Below are 23280 nucleotides of genomic sequence, written 5' to 3' on the forward strand. Positions count from 1 at the left end.
ACCAATACTCTCTCAAAATGTATATCAAATGAGTCAAAGGAGTAGATCAGAGAACATGAATTCAGATATTCATGTAGTATCCTTGTTTTATATTATGTACAAGAATCATGAGATTTAAGATCTTAAAAGTATTTCACCAATCATCAGGAAATATCTAACATTTTTCATCATTTATTGTGTTGAATTTCAGATGATTTCTAGTGTTTTCTTTTTCTAGCTACTTGGCCCTGCATGTACCCAAAATTTATAATCGTGAATGAATGTCAATGTTCATTTTATACAAAGATGATGCATATGTAGCTATTTGGCTCATAATTTCTTAGAAAAAACGTTTATGCTGAGAGCCTGACACTGCTTAGAGAAACATTACACGGATTAGTTTATTGATTACTAGTTCGTATTCTAACAATTTACAACAGTTTCTTTTTCGAGACTCAGAGAAATGCTGATAAACCTCAAACTTGTAAGGAGCCTTGTTGATTAAATCAGATATCACTTTATCAAACCCGAAAATTTTGTGCGGGAAAGAATTGAGTTTCTGGGAAAATTTGACATAAAGCCAAAATTAGACCAATCTTGATTCGAAAGAGCAGATGATACTAGCTCTTGCTTTGCTGGATTTGGTCTGGTGGTGAGGCTGTCCAGTATTCCTTAACTGCTACTAATATCTTTTGTCTTTGGTAAGGTCCCTCTTCATGGTCTGTGATTCTTGTATGCCACTGCATTGCATCTGCAATGCTCTTTACCTTCACCAACACATCCACATCATCGCGCAAAACGACACTACCTTGCGGCCTCAGAACCCGATCCATTTCAAGAAGAATGTCCTCCATGTTACATCTGTGACACAGTAATTTGAGGACTTTTAAGAGGTTTTGTAATCTGACTTATGTAGTTCACCAATGACATAAGTGGGTCAATTTTCAAAGTTGACAATAGAAACAAGTGCTGCTGTCACTAACTTTAGAGCTAGCCAAATTGGCATTACCTGTTCTGGTAGAGACTAAAGACTGAATCACCATGGATGAAGTCGTAAGTTCGCGGGTAAGTGGACATGGCTTCACACCTGAGAGAAAAAAAGTGGTTAGTTATGAATTTCATCTACCATGTGCTCACCTCAGAGAAGGCAAAAGTATTACTAATGAATTTCAACTGTCATGTGCAGAACAAACAAATATCTAGTGACAAATTTAAGTTTATATTTTTACTTTGATAATTCTACATTTTGTGTGAAACAGTTTCCTGCCATAAACATATATTGCTCTCCCAAAGAACATGGAGCATAAACTCGCATTTTCCAAAAACAAATCCTGAACAACTTGCCTTTTATTAGAATTAGCCATGTCTTGAGAGTGACACTTGTTAAGAGAGGTAGTCACAAACCCCGAAATGGACTAGTTCCTTACTCAAAGCGTAAGGAGATACTCTTGGTAGTATAAAAAAAAGAATTAGCCATGTCCAAGCACATGATCAACCAAAAAAGTTAATTAGATTGATTATTAAAGATTAACTTCATTTTGCTCTCCACAATCAGTGCAATGATGGCTTAGCTATACAATGATGTAGATGGCTACATGGGAGAGTGTAGGCTCAAAATGAATAACATCATTGTTTGGGAAGGATAAAGTGATTCCTAGGTTTTTTTATCTATCTATAGTAAAGGACACAATTTTGTGAGAGAAGTATTGGCTAGCAGAAAAGCTGGCATAATATAGAATTAAACCTAAGTTGAACTTTTGAAGTCCCTTTTTCATAAATCTGCTACTAATGGGAAGTCCTTCACTATACTCTGAGTTTTAAAGTATCCACTCCGAAAATGCTGCAAATTAAATTGAGCAGTTAAGCATTCAGAAAAGCTACTTTTGTCAACTGATTATATTATGTCTTCCATAAACTCACTCAACTTTTCCCTAGCCTGGATCTCCTCCCTTTACTTTATTCATTAAGAAAATGAAGGAAAGGCATACCAGTTCTGATAAGTTCCGATCAATCCACGTTCATATATGGCACCGAGAGTGTTGATTTCAGCCTCAACTGGAACAACATTCATGACCCACACTGGATCATCAACTAGTGCAGCTGCAAAGCCTCCTAAGTAAGAATTCATATCAAGCAGATTTCGATATCTCCCACGTTCTGCTAGCTGAGGGTCCAGGGTCTTGTAGTATGCCACTCTCTTCTTCCATAACTGAGTATCTTCATTGAACGTCTCAGCCGTTGTTTCTTTCAAACTTCCACTACTAATCCTTGGAGGAATTGAAGTTAGTCTTTCCGGCCAATTAGCCAATCTCCCACCACCAACTTCTTTTATGTCGTTTACCTCAGGAAGCGGAGTCAAGCAGGTATCTAGTTTAGTGTACCTGTGATTAGAGACCATGACAGAGTAAGTAACAAAAAAAAGAATTCACAATACTTAAGCATTTAGTGCGTAGAAAGAATAGAATGAAACAAGATGTTCTGATATATTCTCATTGGTTTCACTTCTTTTAATGGAACTAAAATGTCTCTCTTTTTAATTCCACGTTCTAATCTGTTTGTAAAATACACCATTAACCAAACATAAAATAAACCTTGTTCTGTTCTATCCTGTTCTACACATCTATAGAACACCAAGTGCTGAAGGAGTAGGAGGCTACAGAAATGGATTAAGAAACAAGGCAGAATATGCAACCCAAGCTTAAATGGCAAGGCACTAAAGATAGGTTTACTAACTAAAGCTGCAAGTGATCCAACTGGTTTTGGTATATACTAAGCTCTCTTGGGAAGCAAGAATAATTTTCTATTGAAACAAGACAGTGCAAAAGGCTTGGGCCAATACCAAAAATCAATAGAAAAAGGAAATATCTGTAAGTGACTGACTGATTTATCTGGCCAATGAATTTATGACATAAATAGTAAAAACGAAAGATGTGGTATTAGTATTACCAAGCTGTATCTGGATCCTGTGCCTCACATAAGGGTCTATTCTTTAAGATTTTTTGCTGGAGTTTGCAATGTATATGATTGGTGGGCTTCTGCCATATTGCAAGATCCTCCTTTTGCACCAACTTTTTCCAGCATAGACTTTTTGCCACATTCTCAATTCCGTCTTGTTCATCTTTGAGACTCTCACGACTCCTTTCCCACCCTTTCCAGTGTTTCTGATAGTTTATTGGTGGCCCTGATAGAATCCAGTACCCACCGGGACGTAGTACTCGATCAACTTCAGTCAAGTAAACTCCATCTGCATTCCACCATTGCGAAGCCAGAAACAATTTAGCATCACATTCATACGGGATAACTTCACCTGTACCTCTATCTGTGTCAATACTGTGTCACTCTCAATGGTTGATCGAGAAAATGAGATTAAAAGTGACGCACGGAATCAACATAGATAGTGGTACAAGTAATTATATCCCCACTTGCACTAGAGCGGCCCAATACACAAGGCTCTCACTTAGTGGGATATGGGAAATGATAGATGTTTACAACCTTAACCCCGTAAACGGAGAGGCTATTTCCAGGGTTTGCACCTGTGACCTCAATCTTACAGTTGTGCCACTTGTACTGGCTGTCTAAAAATGTGAACATGATATAGTGTTAGAGAATAATGGATGTACCATAGTGGGCCCAGGGAATTAGGCAGCGTGAGCAGTGGGCCATGTCAAAGGCTCTTGAAGGGTAAGGAAGCCTGATTGAGGCAATAACTCCAATCAATGCAGGAACTCCTCTTTCAAGAGCAAATTGAACTTGGGCTTCATGTGTATCTCTTGGTGCAAATGATACTGTTAAAATTTCACGTGACAGAAGATAAGCTCCCCAACTTGCAACCTGAGTTTTAAATTGCAACTTGTTTGAGGCCAAGTAAAGAATTTGTCATACATAGAATGGACAATTATTATGATTGGTTTTTAGTATCTTCAAAGATGCAAACATGGTAACATAGAACTCGTTTGGAGATAGATGGACACAAAAATCATAAATAGGACTTACAAATTACAAAGTTAAGAACGAGTGAACCCATGTGGAGGAATATATTGTGACTATTATCAAACTATATAAAATGATTTTGCTAATCATGTTTAATTAATCAAATAAAGAAAATCAACAAGGCTTTAGTCTAGTGGTGTAAGGACTAAATCGCAAAATTTTTAGCTCCTAAGAACGACACTTGGGAGAAGCAGTCACACATCCCACAAGAAATTAGTTCCTAAGCCATGTATAAAAAAATGAAATAAAGGAAAATCAGAATTGAGAAACAGTACATTTAATGAGTAGGAGAAAATATGTTTTTATATTTCCATTACTGATTTTCCTGTCTTGGATTGGTTAAATGTTGGCCAAGTAAAACTCTATATATAAAGAGTAATGATATTCTCACAACAGTTACATACACATTTTGCATATTTATTTTATAGTAATTATTCATTAAAAGACTTATGATTAGAAAATAAGACAGCTGGTTAAACCCAAAGACAGTAAGAAAAGTGGCCCCAAATATTAATAATCCCACTAGTAGTAGGGTCCTATTTAGGATCTATCTTTGTGATTATTTTACTTTTTATATGAAATTATTCTCATACTTGTCACTTACTCCTTCTTAGTTACTGCTATTATTATTATTATTAATTTTTACTAAGGAAGGGCCGAACATTAGGTAACTTATAAAAGAGGAAAAGGTATGCATGATGGAGTCTGCAGGTAGTTATCTATAATTCTATATTCTACGTCTATATTATGCTTTTTAGCAATCCTCCAACCAACAGCATAAAGTCATAAACTCCAAAGCAGATTATATGAATTAAAAATTATCTGGTAGTATTTTAATGCAAAGTCTAATTAAATTATTAATAAAAAGCTCCATGCTTCAAAATAAGTAAGACAAGACAGTGAGCACTATCTTATATTTCAATAATTGCTTCAATTATTTAAGAATGTTATTTTGCAAACCCATTCCATATGTTTCCTGAGCTTCTTTATATATCCTTACAAGGAGGATAGAAAACTAAGACTCAATATTAGATGAAGATTGCCATAAGTGTCATAGAGAAACTTTTAACAGTTATGATTTTAAATTATTTTTTAATAAAATATTAAAATTAACAAAATCTTCTTTCTTTTCATATTCTTGTACTTAGACCTGAACTGGGTGGAAACATAATGACAATTTGGCCCATTTCACACGCACATGGATTGCTTCAACCAACAAAACAGGATTTTTTTAATGTAAAAGGCATAGGCATCGCCTAAATTAACCACAGTACAAGGAGCCACACAGATCAGCATGTTCTGCATGAACCAGTGTGATATTATTTATGACAACCGTTCCTCCCTTCATGGATTTAAAAACTAATTTCTATACATAAAAAAAGGCTAACCTAACTACATAATTATTCTTTCTTTTTTTACAGCAATATTCCTTTATTCCAATTGACCAGTTTGGCATTAACGTTATTGCCTCATTTAAACCTAAACAAAAACTGACAGCCAACTATAATGTAAACAGAAAAACGGACAACCAACTCTAATATAATACTTTTCTTAAGAAGAAAAATACCTAACACGATCTTAGTTAACATCTAGTTTGTTATTTCGAGAATCAATCCTTTAAAATACACTTATAATGAATATGAAGTAAATGAAGAAAATTTTAGAGATGAGAAACAAGACATAAAATTTGCTTATATTTTAAAGTATTATATATTAATTACCTCTTTAAAACAAACAGGATCAATTAAAACGAATCGGTCCAGTAGTTCAAGAAATAACATACCCCACAGCCGGTGTCGATGGCGGTTCGGACAGACCCATCACGAAGGTTAATGATTTTCCCAATATCATCGATATACGCGCTTGCGCCACGTGGGAACATAGTCCCACCCCCTGGGAACCTGAACCGGTCCTTTTCGAACTGGACCCAATTCTGGTTTTTCTTCTCCACAGTCAGCTCCTTGTGCGGCACGTTCGCGAACCACGCCCAGTCACGGCTAGCCGGCCACCTCGGCGGGGACCGGTACCCATGTGGCGCCGGAATCCGGCATCGGAGAATCTCATCCGGCGAAGGACAGTGCCTCTCGCGGTAGATAAGCTTGCTCCTCGGGAACTTCAGGGACCTCTTTGAGTCCTCGCAAGGAGTGTATTCAGAGAAAGTTAGGTCGCAGGGTGGGATGTGGGGAACACGCGCCGTCGTGGGTGGTGGGTCCGGGATGAAGTGGTGGGCTTGGAAGTCGATCTTGGTGGAGGAGGAGGATGGAATTGATAAGGTGGAGGATGTGATGTTGTTGGAGTGGGAGCAAATGGTGTTGGCGGTGGCGGAGTCGGTGTATCTGGTGGCGGAGATGGTGGTAGTGGTGGAGTTGTTCCATAGGCCGAGGAAGTAGAAGAGGGAACAGAGAAAAATGGAGAAGGTGATGAAGTAGAGGTTAGTGAAGAACCTTTTGTTGGGTCTGTTGGAAGTGAAATTGTGAAAGAGGGTTGAGAAGTTATTAGTGTTACCCATTCTTTCTTTATTTCTTTGCTTAGTTCAATTCATGTGCAAAATGAAGAGGTTTTTGGAGATGGAGTGTGATTGGTTCTTGTTTAATGTTTATCAAATGGGGTGGGGCATTTCAACGTTGAAAGAACACTGCTAGTGTGTGGTATGTGTCATAGAATAGACTTAATGTCTTCACGTTGACGATATCTCCCCTTTTGTGTCTTTTCTTCATCACAAAAATGTTTTTTTAAGCTGCAGTTTATATTGCAAACTAGCATAAATTTAAAGGCATATGTTGGTGTGGATTATACATACATGTAGAAAAAATTTACTAATTTTAATAATAAATTTATCTATTAATTAAAGATTGTCCATGTTTATATGTATGTATAAAAAGTGATTTAAGTGAGACCAATTATTAATATGAAAAATGAGAATAAGTAATATATGTCAATGAATTTTATTTAAATTGTTAACATTAAAAGATAAACATATATGAAATTTTGCAGTGATCATATAACCATCATGTAACTTTTAATCTTTATAATTAATGTATGTTTGTACGATATTGATTTACTGTTCTCATAATTTTTGTACGAGAATTATTCTTATTTGAGTCACCCTTAAATATATATATAATTGAGTTATCTCAAGAACTTAAGGAGTAAGATTATATTTGACTTAAATACAACCAATTTATTTAATGAGCTCAATTTTGAGTTCAAATTCATCTTGTATAGTTCATGAACTAAGCGTATCAAACTAAATTATAAGTAGAGTTTCTAACAAATGTTGAGTTTCTAACAAATGTTGAGTTCTTGTAGTTCAATTCAACCCCTAACAAATTGTATGTATAACATAGCTTTAAAATTGGTCAACAAATGCATAATAAGGGTGTAGCATTGACCCTTTCAAATTTATATTCATATTCCTTTTGAACAAATCATAAATTTGTCAATTAAAAAAGAAAAACGTTATTTACTTTTGATGAGTGTAAATATGCATAGTACCAATAACTTCATGATAAAACTCTCCAAAAATCAATCAACAATCACCCACTTTTTTATATAATTTTGAGAATTTTTGTCATTCATTTTAACTAGCGAGTTACGCGTACATTTGCATGGGGTAGAATTTTTTGCCGCATAGTTAAGAACATACATATTACATGTGCTTTGTCTCTCTAAGTATAAGAAAGAACTTCAATTTTTTTATTTTAAAATTGATATATCCTTTAAAAATTCAATGTTCCATCATTGTTCAACTTGACAAAATTTAAATATATACAATATCATAGTATGAAAGAACTTAATTTTATGATCTGGAAAATCAAAAAATTATAAATGAGTTTAAAAATTGACGAGTAAATAGGTTGAATGTTTGGCTTTCATTAGCATTACACATACCAATAGAATCACTCGTGGTTGATGTTCCTCAGGGAGAGAATTGAGAATTCAAGACAAAATTAATTGATCATGTTCATCCCAACTCAAATATGCAGCATTAACATGATTATGAAGATGATCCAAAACAGTGAGAAATTGAGGAGGAGGATCAAGATCTGAAATAAATCGCTGAGCTCGATTAGAGCGTAGAACAACAAGAACAAATTGACTCCACACTAGGAAGTTCTTGTCGGTGAGTTTTGTCACTGGCAATAGAAGATTCAATAATGGAGAAGAATCTTGTAGCGGCGCAGCAACGGGAGTGGACGAGGATTGAAACAACGCAACAGCGGGAGGAGGAGGAGGAGAAGAATCACCATTCAGATCAGGATCGGAGACGAAGGCCATAGGTGGCATGATACCATGTAAGATTAGCAAGAAAAGAAAGGAAACATAGAGAAAAGATGAAATCAGTTTTTGTATTTTATTAGAATGAATTGATAGATTTACAGCAACATATCCAAATCCTATTTATACAAAAAGGAAACTACTTAACAGACTAACTAAACTGATAACAGAATCAGTTAGACTGAAACTAATTGCTTAACAACTTCACTCAAGTATTCTCTAATATTCTTTTTTATCACCTAATATTATAAAAGTTTAAAAATATTTGCATCAATAACTTAATAACTGATAGAATAGGATTATAAATATTTTTACTTGGAATTAAACTCAAAACATACTCATTTATTTGATCAATAGTTTAAGTAATTGATTTCAGTATTGTCTTTGTTTATAAAAACTTTTCATTTTTTAGTGATCTTATATATTTGTAGATTTGGATAAGTATTTTGAACTATGACAAATATTGGATTATCAAAATTAACATATGTATATGTCATTAGATAGGGAATGACGTAGTTATAAGAATTGTAAAGAAAAAATAAATAATATAATTCTAACTAATACAAACCAATGTTATTATATATTTTTGTTGAAGTGATTATGTACAATTACTAATAGTTTATTATAATATTTTAAAATTGTAACATTGTCTTGATTATATGTTTTCATCCGTACAAATTTTACACAAGAATATTTTAATTATCTGCAATGAATGATAGATGACACATAAAATGATTAAATGATATTAATTAAGAACATTTTAAAATATATTTAAATATGTAATTACTACATATTCCATTTACTATATTTAAAATATTTTTTCAAAGTTTCATAACAACTTTAATACATAATTTTAAAGTAGAAATTAAATCATCATAATTACTGTCAATAATTCCTTAATTATAGGAAAAGAAGCATTTGGGAACTATCAACTTTTCTTTTCAATTAGTATTAAAAATGATTAATTTTATGAAATAAATTATATATCATCAAATTTCCTCATTAATTGTAATATCATAATTCATTCTATTAATAATATGATTTGATTCCTGATATTAACACACTTTAATAATATTAAATGAGAATATTTTAAGATCTATTTAATTAATTAGTATTAAACGTTGTTATTTTTTTGAAATAAACTCATTATGTATCATTTTGTAGCCAGATAGAATAACAATAAATTTTCTTATTAATTGTAATATAATATCTCATTCTTTCTATTAATAATAAGATTAGATTTCTGCTATTTAAGTTTTAAAAAATAATTAAATAATATTAATTGAGAATGTTTTAAGATCTATTTAAATGTATAATTACTACATAATTAGTTTACTATTTTTAAAATAATTTTGTAAAGTTTCATAACAACTTTAAAATATAATTTTTATATAGAAATGAAATCATTATTTTTTTATCGGTAATGGTTAGGATATTACTATTTTTTGTGGGTGATACTCGAACCTTCAATCTCTTTCACTCCAACCATAAACATTAAACTACTTTATAACTTATTTTTTTTATTTTCTTTAAATTTGTTATGCGTGAGGCTCGAACCCACAACATCCGTCATTACATTTCTTAAATTTTTTCACCTACATCATCATATCACCTTATGACACACAATCATCATTATATATTTGTTAATATTCATTAATTACAATACATATTCCATAATTGTTACGAAGATTCCTTATATATTTCATAATTGTTCTGATAATTTATCGTTATATTTTTAATCTTCTTAATCTACTATCTTTGATATTTTGTTTATGTTATATTTCATATCGTTGCTATGATAATATAGCAATTGTAAAATATAATTATAAATTTTTAATTACATTATAGATTTTATAGTTGTTATGAAGATTCCTTATATATTCCTTAATTTAGTTGTTCTTTCTGATAGGTCTTGGTTTAGGTTGTTAATTGATTCTTTCCATTTTGTAACTGATCCACAAATTTATATACTATTTCTGTAACTGATATAAAAAATTCAAACTATTATATTTCTTCACGAATTTCGAATCATATGTTATAATTTTACCAATTTATATCCATAATGAGCATTGCTTAAAATTTGAAAATCACAAATAATTTAAACAAAATATAAATCAAATCAATTGGTTATCACAATCAAAATTCATTAGTTATATTTTTGCAAATTTATGGAATGCCTAAAATTTGGAAACCATAAATAATTTAAATAAAATATAAATCAAATAAAAATAAATACATTATTATTCTTCTCCGTATATGGGAATGCCCAAAAATTCATAAGCAAATAATAAAGATATTATATTGGGTTGTTGACAGGTCAAATAATATAAATTTATAAGCAAACAAAGAAATAAGGTAATGATGTTTAAATAAAATTTCTAAAAACACAAATATTGAGCCAAAATGAGTGTCTTAAACAACATATATATTAAAAATCATCGAATAGAGAAAATAAATACAAAATCCACAAGTGAGTGAATAACTAACCATGAAACAAAAAATAAAGGTATCGATAACTTACTATGATTCTTACCTTATTTTATGGAGGATATAATCTAGGTGTTTCTGAAACATGCAAAACAAAAAAATTAAAATAGTGATTTTTTGAATAAAAAATGTATATATAAAATAAGAGATGCATAGAGAAAAATTAACCTCTAGAAATATTTTAAGGGAGAACCAAACTACAAAAAAAGAGAAAAAATGATAAATAAAAGATAAGATGAGGAGATAAATATATTAATAACAAAAAATAAATGTAATATTGTATGTGAATGTATATATAAATGGAGATTGAGTACATATCATAAGTTTTGAAGGTTTGGTCTTCCTTGAGGGGATACCTTTGCTTATCAGACGCTAAGGAAGAGAAATGTTGGAAGAACATATCTACAAAATAATGAAATTAGTGAGAACACGTCTAAAAAATAAGGAAATCAATGAATAAATTTCCAAAAAAATCAATGATACAAATAAGAACATATCTACAAAATAAAAACATATCTACAACAAAAAAAATATCAATGAAAAATGTACTTTAAACATCAGATTTATAAAATAAGAATAGATTTATAAAACAGATAAAAAAATGCACTTTAAAGAGGATGATTGGAATAGAAAGAAAATGACGATAATGAAGAGACATAGTGAAATGAAAGAATGAAATGAAAGCAAAGAAAAAGAAGATTGTTGGGAGAGAAAGATTGTTGGAAGAGAAAGAGAAAGTCATGGACCTCAATAACAATTCAATTGTAATTTAATGTGTAGTCATAAAAAATGCAATAATTATTTATTAAATAATTATTACTATAATCAAGAAAGAGCAAATATAGTGTGGAAGGTACATAGGATTACCATGAAACCATTTAGGAGGGAAAAAATGAAAGAGAATGTGACATGTGGCCAATATATATATTCTATTTTTGTAATTGATACAAATATTCCAGCTATTCTATTTATTCATGAGTTTCAAATCATATTTTATAATTCTATCAATTTATATTCATAATGAGAATTGTTTAAAATTTGGAAATCATAAATAATTTAAACAAAATACATTTCCTACTGTTACTATTATAATATTGCAATTGTAAAATATAATTATAAATTCTTTATACATTTCTTAATTATATTATATATTCCATAATTGTTACGAATATTTCTTATATATTCCTTAATTTAGTTGTTCTTTCTGATAGATCTTGGTTTATGTTGTTAATTGATTTTTTCCATTTTATAACTGATCCCGTAAATTTATATACTATTTCTGTAACTAATACAAAAAAAATCAACTATTATATTTCTTCATGAATTTTGAATCATATGTTATAATTCTACCAATTTATATTCATAATGACCATTGCTTAAAATTTGGAAATCGTAAATAATTTAAACAAAATATAAATCAAATCAATTGGTTATCACAATCAAAATTCATTAGTTATATTTTTGCAAATTTATCTCCTTAATGCGTAATGCCTAAAATTTGGAAACCATAAATAATTTAAATAAAATATAAATCAAATAAAAATAAAGACAATATTATTCTCCATATATGAGAATAACAAAAAATCCAAAAGCGAAGAACAAAGATATTATATTGTGTTGTTGACAGCTCAAATAATATAAATTTATGAGCAAACAATAAAATAAGGTAATGATGTTTAAATAAAATTTTCAAAATCAGAAATATTGAGCCAAAATGAGTGTGTTAAACAATATATATTAAAAATCATCGAATAGAGAAAATAAAATACAAAATCCACAAGTGAGTGAATAACTAACCATGAAACAAAAAATGAAGGTATCAATAACTAATCCACAAGAGAAATGTTGAAAGAACAGATCTACAAAAATAATGAAATCAGTGAGAATACATCTACAAAATAAGAAAATCAATGAATAAATAACCAAAAAATCCATGATAAAAATAAGAACAGATCTACAAAATAAAAATATATCTACAATAAATGTACTTTAAACATCATATTTACAAAATAATAATAGATATACAAAACAAATAAAAAATGCAATTGAAACAAGATGATCGGAAGAGAAAGAAAATGACGATAATGAAGAGACATAATGAAATGAAACCAAAGAAAAAAAGATTGTTGGAAGAGAAAGAGAAAGTCATAGACCTCAATAATAATTCAATTGCAATTTAAGGTGTAGTCGTAAAAAATGCAAAAATTATTTATTAAATTATTATTATTATAATCAAGAAAGAGAAAATATAGCGTGAAATTATACATATGATTACCATGAAAGCATTTAGAAGGGAAAAATGAAGGAGAATGTGACATGTGACAAATGATAAGGTGGTAGGAGTTTTTTTTGTTATATAGAGATAAAAAATGCACTTTAAATAGGTTGATTGAAAGAGAAAGAAAATGACGATAATGAAGAGACATAATAAAATGAAACCAAAGAAAAAGAAGATTGTTGGGAGAGAAATATTGTTGAAAGAGAAAGAGAAAATCATGAACCTCAATAACAATTCAATTGCAATTTAAGGTGTGGTCATAAAAAATGCATTAATTATTTATAAAATTATTATTACTATAATCAAGAAAGAGAAAATATAGTGTGAAAAGATACATACAATTACCATGAAACCATTTAGGAGGAAAAAAATGAAGGAGAAGGTGACATGTGGCAAATGATAAGGTAGTAGGAGTTTTTTTTGTTATCTAGTTAATAGAAAAGAGAATGTCATTTGTTCTTTTAAAACAAACAAAAAAAGAACATAAACTATAAGTAATTAAGATAAAATATTTGATGTAAGGTGTTGTGCTACGATTTTCGGCTACACGGCCTCTTTCAGAGTCGTCATCACTTCATTTGTGGTAAAAATGTGGAAAAATCAAATAAAGCCTAAATTAGGATAAAATGGTCTTTCGAATTAGAGTCATGAGCTCGAGAGTCGGTTACGGATCGAGGAAAGTATTAGCACTTCGTCTGTCCATATTAAAACAGTACCCTAGTTAATTGCATGAATTAAATATAACAGTAATTTATTTAAAATTAATATTATTAAAACAAAATATCTATTTTTTGTTTTTATGTCTAACAAGATGAGATCTTGCTCCTACATATCCCTAAATGCTTTAGGGAAACAAGACTACGTAGTTCTAGGTTTTAAAATGGTTTGTTTGTAAAATAATTATCTCTTTGAAAATGGTGAAGCAATAGAAACTAATGTCATCACCGCATCGTATTTCAGAGAGGTTTGAAAATAATTATAATATTTTTTTTGTTATTTATTGTTACTTTAGGAATAATCGAGTGAAAAAGAAGCTTCGTAAAATGACTGTTCAAGAATGACATGAGGACAAAAAATGGTACCACGACCTGCCTCTATTATTTAATTAATCCCAAAAAAGTTATAAATTTTTTATAAACAATAATAATAATAATATTGTGCATAAGCATTTTATGAAAAAACAATTGTTTCTATTAAAACTTAAAAGTCATTTTAAAATAGTAAAAGATTTTAACTTTGTTAACAACAGAAACAATACAAATGGCTGTGACCGATCCTTAGCTCAAAGTAAGAAGCAGCATATAACACAGCCGTGAATTCACTATTAATTCATTAGCATTATTCACTGCATACACATGTTTGATAATATTGGGTTTCATTTACATGATTAATTAAAATTCATCGTGCATAAGAATTTATGAATTAATAGTAACATGTTCAATACTGCAGAGATACGAAGTCTTTTTCACCTTAAATTTAGTTAATATAATCATATAAATATTTACTTTATAGCATCAGACTAGGTATAATAATTCCATTAGTTTCATGTTAGAAACTAAGGAAGAAAATCATCATGCTCATGCCAATATTCAGTCCAAGGAGAATAAAGAAAGAAATCACAAAGGAAAGATGGAATACTCAATGGGCTTGACCCCTCATAAAAACAGTTTTCATAAAAGCCTATTTGATTAAGTTTCCCTCTTTAGCAAAACAGATTAGGACTAGTAGTTAAGTTAGTTACCCCAACTAACTTAAGTTTCTATAAATAGTTGCATTCAACTTTATGTTAATCAATCAATTTATCAATCTAATCAATTCAGAAGTTTTCTTCAATTCTCTGCCATTCTTCAATTTCGTTTCTTGCATTCTTTCAAAGATGAGATATCATGTTTAACATGGTACCAGAGCAAGACTCTGGGTAATACCTTTTTTTTTCTAAGCTTTACTTTCGTTGCAATATACCTTCACCCTTTACTTTCCCTTCCTCCTTGTTTTCTTGGATGTTTCATCTTCTTGAAGCCATCACTGCATCCTATCATACAATGGAGAACTGAGCAATACAGTATATCAATCCTCTTTAGGACCCGTCTTCACCCTTCTGCATGAACCATAATGAAAATCCTAGAGCCAGCATCGTTTCTAAAACTCTCAATGGTGACAACTACCACTCTTGGTCCCATGCCATGGCTATGTCCCTGAAATCAAAGAACAAACTTCAGTTTATAGACGGTTCCCTCCTCCAGCCCTCTATTGATGATCCAACTTTCATCTATTAGGACAGGTGTAACACCTTGGTCTTATCTTGGTTAATACAATCTATTGATTCCTCAATTGCTGAAAGTATCTTGTGGATGGAGACAGCTCTGGAGATATGGGCGGATCTGCATGAAAGGTACTACCAAGGTGACGTTTTCTGCATTACAGAACTCCTCACACATATATATACTTACAAGCAAGGTAACCTCAGCATAAGGGCCTATTATAACCATGTAAAAGGCCTATGGGAGGAATTGGACAATTTCAGGCCAATTCCATCATGTACTTGCCTACATAAATGCACATGCGTTTTAATTCCAACAATTAAGGGATATAGGGAGAGTGATTATGTCATATGCTTCCTTATGGGGCTCAATGATCAATATGAGGGAGTAAGATCCCAAATAATGTTGATGGATCATCTACCCTCCATCAATAAAACCTTTGTTCTCCTCATTCGACAAGAAAGGCACATCAATTCACATTATAGTGAGCCCAAGGTCCTAATGAATACTGCTGAGAATGGATATGACAACAACAACAACAATGAATTTGGAACTAACTTCAAAAACAACAAAGGGAGAGGCAGAGGAAGGATGTACCAGAATCAAGCAGGAAGAAGCTCTGGCAGAAACCAAGGTGGAAGAAGCACCAAGATATGCACCTACTGCAACAGACCAAGACATACTATTGATCAATGCTTCAAGAAACATGGCTATCCACCACCAGGAAATCTCAAGACTTACAATGTCAACAATTTCAGCACCTTTGAGAGGGAACCATGCAGTGATGACAACCAATTTGAGAGCAAAGAACAACCTAACTTCAACGAGGTTGATGCTCAAGCTCCTGGAGTGAATATCACTCCTCAACAACACTAAACAATTATGTCTATATTATAACAACCAATGCAAAGAGCCATATATAATGCAAGTCAGCACGCAATCTGCTGGATCAAATGATAAAGGTAATAAGTATTCATTAAGTTTCATCTCTAAGACCTTTGATTGGTATCTTGACACAGGAGCAACTGACCATGTGTATCACACACTATCACAATTTCAAACATACAAGAAAATCAATCCTATCTATGAAACTCTGCCTAATGGTAATCAAGTATCTACCAATATTTCAGGAAGTGTAACATTTTCCCCTGACTTCTACTTGAATGATGTATTATACATACCTTGTTTTAACTTCAATCTGATTTCCATTTCAAAACTGATTCAATCCATATCATGCCAACTAACTTTCTCAAAACATTCTTGTTGCATTCAAGATCTCCCATCATTAAGGATGATTGGTGTAGCTGAGTTAAAGAATGGCCTTTTGCAATAAAATATTCTGCAAAGATTTTACCTGTTATATCTATGAATTTGCATGATAGGAATATCAACACTTTTACTACTTATGACAATAACCTATGGCATGTTAGGCTAGGACACCCTTCCCATAAAAAGATGATTACTATGCAATCCATTTTTCCCTCTATCAAGTGTAATAAGACTTTGGATCCTTGCCATATATGCCATCTTACTAAACAGAAGAAATTGCCATACAAAAACAGTATTTCTGAATCTGCCAATATATTTAATTTACTTCATATGGACATTTGGGGTCCCTTATTTGTTCCTAGCACTTATGGTCATAGATACTTCCTAACCATAGTAGATGATAAATCAAGATTTACTTGGTTGTACTTCTTGAAGCTTAAGTCAGAAGTACTGACTTAATTAGAAACTTTACTTCTCTTGTTATTACTCAGTTTGGTTTAAGAATAAAGGGCATAAGGAGTGACAATGGGAAAGAGTTCTCACTCAACCAATTCTATGCTGAACAAGGAATCCAACACCAAACTAGTTGCATTGAAACACCCCAACAAAATGTGGTGGTTGAAAGAAAACACCAACAAATCTTAGGTGTTGCTAGATCTCTAGTCTTCCAATCCAACCTACCCCACTGCTTTTGGAACTTTGCCATGTCCCATGTTGTGCACTTAATCAATAGGCAGCCTAGCAACCAACTTCATAATGATAGCCCCTTTAAGATCCTATATGGAAAATTGCCCAATATATCTCATCTGAAGGCTTTTCGATGCCTCTGTTATGCTACTACTATCACCTCACAAAGAAGAAAACTTGACTGTAGGTCCAAGAAAGGGGTATTCCTTGGACTAAAAAGGGGAGTAAAGGGATATGTTATCCTTGACACCAACACACATGAGATCTTCATATCTAGGAATACCATATTCTATGAACATATCTTTCCATTTCATGGATTAATACACAATGAGAGAGACCCTAGTCTAATATTACCTACTGACAGTACCACTAGTTGGACTCATGATAATGCAAATGATCAGCCTGCCCCTCAAGCTCATAGTAATTCCTCACCCTTACACCTTACCACAACAGAAGACCAAAACCACTTCAATATTCCTACTGATATTGATACAACCATCATTGAGGCTCAACCTGAAACTGATGTTCATACCCCTAGGAGATCTCTTAGGACCAAACACAGACCTGAGTATTTAGAAGATTACCATTGTGCCTTGACCACCTCTGTCCCTCATCCAGATCCAACAAAACCTTCGAAAATAAGACATCCAATATCTTAGAGTTTATCCTATCACCAATTGTCCACTCCTCATAGACATTTATCCCTTAGCATATCCTCTAACACTGGACCAAATAGCTACTATGAGGCCATCAAACATGTCTATTGGCAGAAGGCTATCTAAGATGAGCTCAATGCTCTCAAAGCCAACAACACCTGGATTCTACCACTCTCCCTAGCACTAAGAAGGCAATAGGATGTAAGTGGGTCTTTAAACTCAAATATAGGTCTGATGGATCAATAGAGAGGCACAAAGCAAGACTTGTTGCCAAAGGTTTTTCACAAACAGAAGGCCTTGACTACATGGAGACCTTTAGCCCTGTTATTAAGATGACAACCATTAGAGTCATTTTAGCCCTTGCTGCTGCCAACAATTGGTACTTACATCAATTAGATGTCAACACAGCATTTTTACATGGTGACCTTAAAGAAAATGTGTATATACAAGTCCCTTTAGGACTCATTACTGACCAACCTGGACTAGTTTGCAAACTCGAAAAGTCCTTGTATGGACTAAAGCAATCTAGCAGGCAATGGCATGAAAAGCTGACAAGTGTTCTGCTCCAAACAAGTTATCAAAAGTCATATGTTGATTACTCTATCTTTACTAAACACACATCCTCTTCCTTTACTGCTATCTTAGTATATGTAGATGACCTTGTTTTAGCAGGTAACAACATGAATGAAATAAATAACATAAAGTCTATTCTCAATACCAAATTTAGTATCAAAGACCTTGGAACTTTAAAATATTTCTTACGCATTGAGATAGCCAGATCTAAGAAAGGTATCCTATTATATCAAAGGAAATATGCACTTGATCTTTTGCAGGAAACTGGAATGCTTGCATCGAAGTCATGCTCTACCCCAATGGAATATGAAAAACAATTTCTTAGTCTTGAATCGGGGACACCTCTCACCAATCCTAGCCTTTATAGAAGACTTATGGGTAAGCTCCTATACCTAGCTCATACTAGACCCGATATTTGTTTTTCTGTTGGACACTTAAGCCAATTCCTGTCCAAACCCACTAATAAACACTTTGAGGGAACCAAAAGAATTCTAAGATACATTAAGGGATCCATCGGTGTTGGTGTGTTCTTCCCTGCAACCTCCAATTTCAAGATAAAAGGGTATACCGATTTAGATTGGGCAGCATGTCCTGACTCAAGAAAATTTGTATATGCATACTGCTTTTATCTAGGAAACTCACTCATCTCATGGAAAAGCACGAAACAGCAGGTTGTTGCAAGGTCTTCAACAGAAGCAGAGTATCGAGCAATGGCTTTAGGAGCTTGTGAGGCCCATGGCTACTATAACTCCGACAAGATTTGCGGATCTCTCATCCTCAACCAATTGTCCTATATTGTGACAATCAATCAGCAATTTACATCGTTGGAAATCTTGTCTTCCATGAAAGGACAAAACACATAGAAGTTGATTGTCATTTAATCAGAGAGAAGATTCAAGCCGGCTTGTTACACCTACTACCCATTCCTACTGGTTCACAAATCGCAGACCTACTAACTAAGGCATTGTCTCCTCACATGTTTCATCATTTGCTTTCCAAGCTTGGGATGTTGAACGTCCACATCCCAGCTTGTGGGGACCTGTTAGAAACTAAGGAAGAAAATAATCATGCTCATGCCGATATTCAATCCAAGGAGAATAAAGAAAGAAATCACAAAGGAAAGATGGAATACTCAATGGGCTTGACCCCTCACAAAAACAGTTTTCATAAAAGTCCATTTGATTAAGTTTCCCTTTTTAGCAAAACAGATTAGGACTAGTAGTTAAGTTAGTTACCCCAACTAACTTAAGTTTCTATAAATAGTTGCATTCAGCTTTATGTTAATCAATCAATTTCTCAATCTAATAAATTCAGAAGTTTTCTTCAATTCTTTGTCATTCTTCAATTTCGTTTCTTGCATTCTTTCCAAGATGAGATACCATATTTAATATTTCATTCACAAGATCCATTTATTCTTTTATACACAAATATTAGCATCATTTCTAACTACAAAAACAATGTATTTATTCTTTATATAGCATACAGTGGGTGAAGAAAATAGCCTCTGCTGATCAAAGTGGGGAGAGAGAGAGTGAGAAGGGGCGAAGTCCCCTGGTGGTGAGCCGCTGGATCCGGCAGGGAAATGAGGGAGATGGGGCGGCAAAGAGAGGGGTTGTGACGGACAGGACAACAACCATGAGTGCCGCTACGTTGACATTGAAAGATGACACTAATTGATGAGGTCTAGTTTTGGGAAATTTACATGAAGAATTTGAAAGAGAGATTTCAAGTTGATAATATATATTGATAAAAGATAGTGATAAAAAGAGGAATGAAATGATGATAATTGTAAATTTGTAATGTAGACTAAACTACTAACATGTAAGCTTTAGTGTATATTCCCCTTTTGCTACTAGTGAAATCCATAACTCTTCTTCTTCTTTTTTGTGTGTGATATTTCATAGCATTGTCTAAAATATGCAAGCAGACTATTAACCACGTCATCTCAAAGATAAAACAACCAAGTTCGTTGTTATCAAATTCTTAATGCACTGTAAGAATCAATCTCGAATGCACCTACCACAATATAACTACCAATGTCAATTCTCGAAATATGTACAATATGACTACTAGTCTAATTCTCGAAATACCCACAACATGACTATTTGTGTCAATTATTTTCCCACAACCTGACTACCAATGTGAGACTTGAGAGTTTTTTAGATTTTACACCCAAAAGATCCTACTAACCGCTTCCAACAAATATGTTCCAACAATCACCCACTTGAAATTAAAAAACGATTTCCGAGAATTTCTATGGTCTTAATAAGATTGTGTATACACTACGCCAAAATAGCAAAATAACAGCGTTTAAATTTGTCATTTAATAATGCTTCTTGACATTGTTTATGTGAGCGCACTAGAATATAGAGTTATATAAAATAGCGCTTTTGAAGCGCTTGTAAAAAATAAACATTTAACTGCCCTCATTAGAGTGAGCACCGCTAAAGGTCCACTTTTAAATAAGGCAAAATTTCTCTAAGACGTTATATCAAATACTTAACAAGCATGCCCAATTCCACCATATTTACCAGAGATTTGACAATAGAAAGATCATCTCAAAACTCAATTCATAAATCATTGCATGAATTGGTCTCCTTTAGTTCAAATACATTAAACTAGAAGATTATATGCAATAATGAAAGAGACGAAGATGATCAAGATGTAGAGGACAAATCTATGAATTTCTTCTCTCCTTAACTGAAGAAATAAGAAGACTGAAAGGCATAGTTTATATTCAACTTAATAAGAATCAAATCAAAATCTACATAGAAAATATGAATGAAATAATAATAGTCAAATGCAAGAAATACATACAGAGATTGCAAGTTTGGTAAATCAGTAACACCTCCACCTAGCTTCAACATTGACATTTCCTATATTATAAATTAAGCAGTTAACATAGATGTAAATGCAAACAACAAGAGTGAATCAAAGAAAAATAAATAAGGTAAAATAAGAAAATGATTCACCTTGTACTCGAAAATAGAAACCAAAAGCTAATAACTTGCTTGAAGAGAGAAACTAAGAGGAGGAGAAGAGTATAAGAAATAGAATACTGAATAATATGTATATTATTGTGTGTGAGGTTTTGTTTTTAAATATGCAAATATTCGCGCTCACTAAAACAAATATTTCTTGAATGGGAATGGAGTATCTCCTGGTATAAGGAGATAAGTTATCTCCTCCTGCCACTGAAATCATGACATGTGTCATGTTTCATCATTTTCTATAGAAATATATTTAAAAATAAACAAAATATCACACATGTCACATTTTTACTGGTTAGAGGAGATATGTTATCTCCTGATATGAGGAGATACATTATTCTAAAAAATATAACTTTTAACAACATTCACTTGATGCACTAAGAATTAGAAGGACTACATATAGGTTGATAAAGTCCTATTGAGTGCCAAGACAAGGTTCCTTTATATTTGACTGACCTCGTCCTAACCCACTCCCGTTGCAAAGCACAAAATTATTCAGTGGTAATTCCTTCCCTCAACTAGATAACTTGCTGGCATTGATTAAATTGCAAACCGTATCATATAATGCGATCACAATACTATAATTATGGTGACTGTCAGAATCAATTATAGTGTGATATTGAATCATAGTGATACACTTGTATCAGGCCACAATGTAAATACATTATATCGCATTTGGGTCACAACCACAGCTGTACAAATGATGTTTAAAACCCATTTGATAAAAAATAATCAAAACAAGCATCATTTATGCTTAAGCATAACTCTAATTTCATTAAAGAAGAAAGTGAAAAGACGAGGCATCAGTTCTACAATACTTGGGAAATTCAAATGCCTTGTGGGATCCGCAAGCATATTCAAAACCTGACATAAAAGATACATTAACTAATGGATGAATCCTGCTTGGATGTTGGCCATGAAGTCTTTGAGATAGACAAGATAAACATGAGAAGTAAGGACCCTAAACCCTAAACCCTAAAAAATAATCAAAACAAGCATCATTTATGCTTAAGCATAACTCTAATTTCATTAAAGAAGAAAGTGAAAAGACGAGACATCATGCTTAAGCATAACTCTAATTTCATTAAAGAAGAAAGTGAAAAGACGAGGCATCAGTTCTACAATACTTGGGAAATTCAAATGCCTTGTGGGATCCGCAAGCATATTCAAAACCTGACATAAAAGATACATTAACTAATGGATGAATCCTGCTTGGATGTTGGCCATGAAGTCTTTGAGATAGACAAGATAAACATGAGAAGTAAGGACCCTAAACCCTAAACCCTAAAAAATAATCAAAACAAGCATCATTTATGCTTAAGCATAACTCTAATTTCATTAAAGAAGAAAGTGAAAAGACGAGACATCATGCTTAAGCATAACTCTAATTTCATTAAAGAAGAAAGTGAAAAGACGAGGCATCAGTTCTACAATACTTGGGAAATTCAAATGCCTTGTGGGATCCGCAAGCATATTCAAAACCTGACATAAAAGATACATTAACTAATGGATGAATCCTGCTTGGATGTTGGCCATGAAGTCTTTGAGATAGACAAGATAAACATGAGAAGCAAGGTTGAACAATTTTTATCATTGTTTAAGTACTGATTTTGAGTCTTTTTTTCTTAAGACAAGTTGATAAAAATTTGGGTAGAGGACCTATTTTGGTTATACATATAGACAATATAAAGCATTAAATGTTGAGAGTAAGGACATGGGTTTTATCCCGGTTCACCCAAACTTGGACCATGCAAGATTGTACTATAACTTATTAGATTATAGATTTTCAAGTATATAAATCCTTTCCATACTCCAAGTATTATTTTAACTCA

The 23280-nt window shown here is 32.4% G+C and overlaps 1 protein-coding gene across 1 annotated transcript; it reads right to left on the reverse strand.

Moving 5' to 3' along the window:
* Positions 254 to 6624, reverse strand: LOC109334750 (probable methyltransferase PMT15). Its single transcript, XM_019570679.1, has 6 exons — positions 5753 to 6624; positions 3600 to 3810; positions 2926 to 3223; positions 1968 to 2360; positions 989 to 1066; positions 254 to 840 (listed from the first exon to the last, which is right to left on the reverse strand). The coding sequence occupies exons 1-6, from the start codon at positions 6476 to 6478 to the stop codon at positions 600 to 602; spliced, it is 1947 nt and encodes a 648-aa protein (XP_019426224.1). The 5' UTR covers positions 6479 to 6624; the 3' UTR covers positions 254 to 599.

The sequence above is a fragment of the Lupinus angustifolius genome, chromosome LG02, assembly GCF_001865875.1.
Source record: "Lupinus angustifolius cultivar Tanjil chromosome LG02, LupAngTanjil_v1.0, whole genome shotgun sequence".
Taxonomy (NCBI): domain Eukaryota; kingdom Viridiplantae; phylum Streptophyta; class Magnoliopsida; order Fabales; family Fabaceae; genus Lupinus; species Lupinus angustifolius.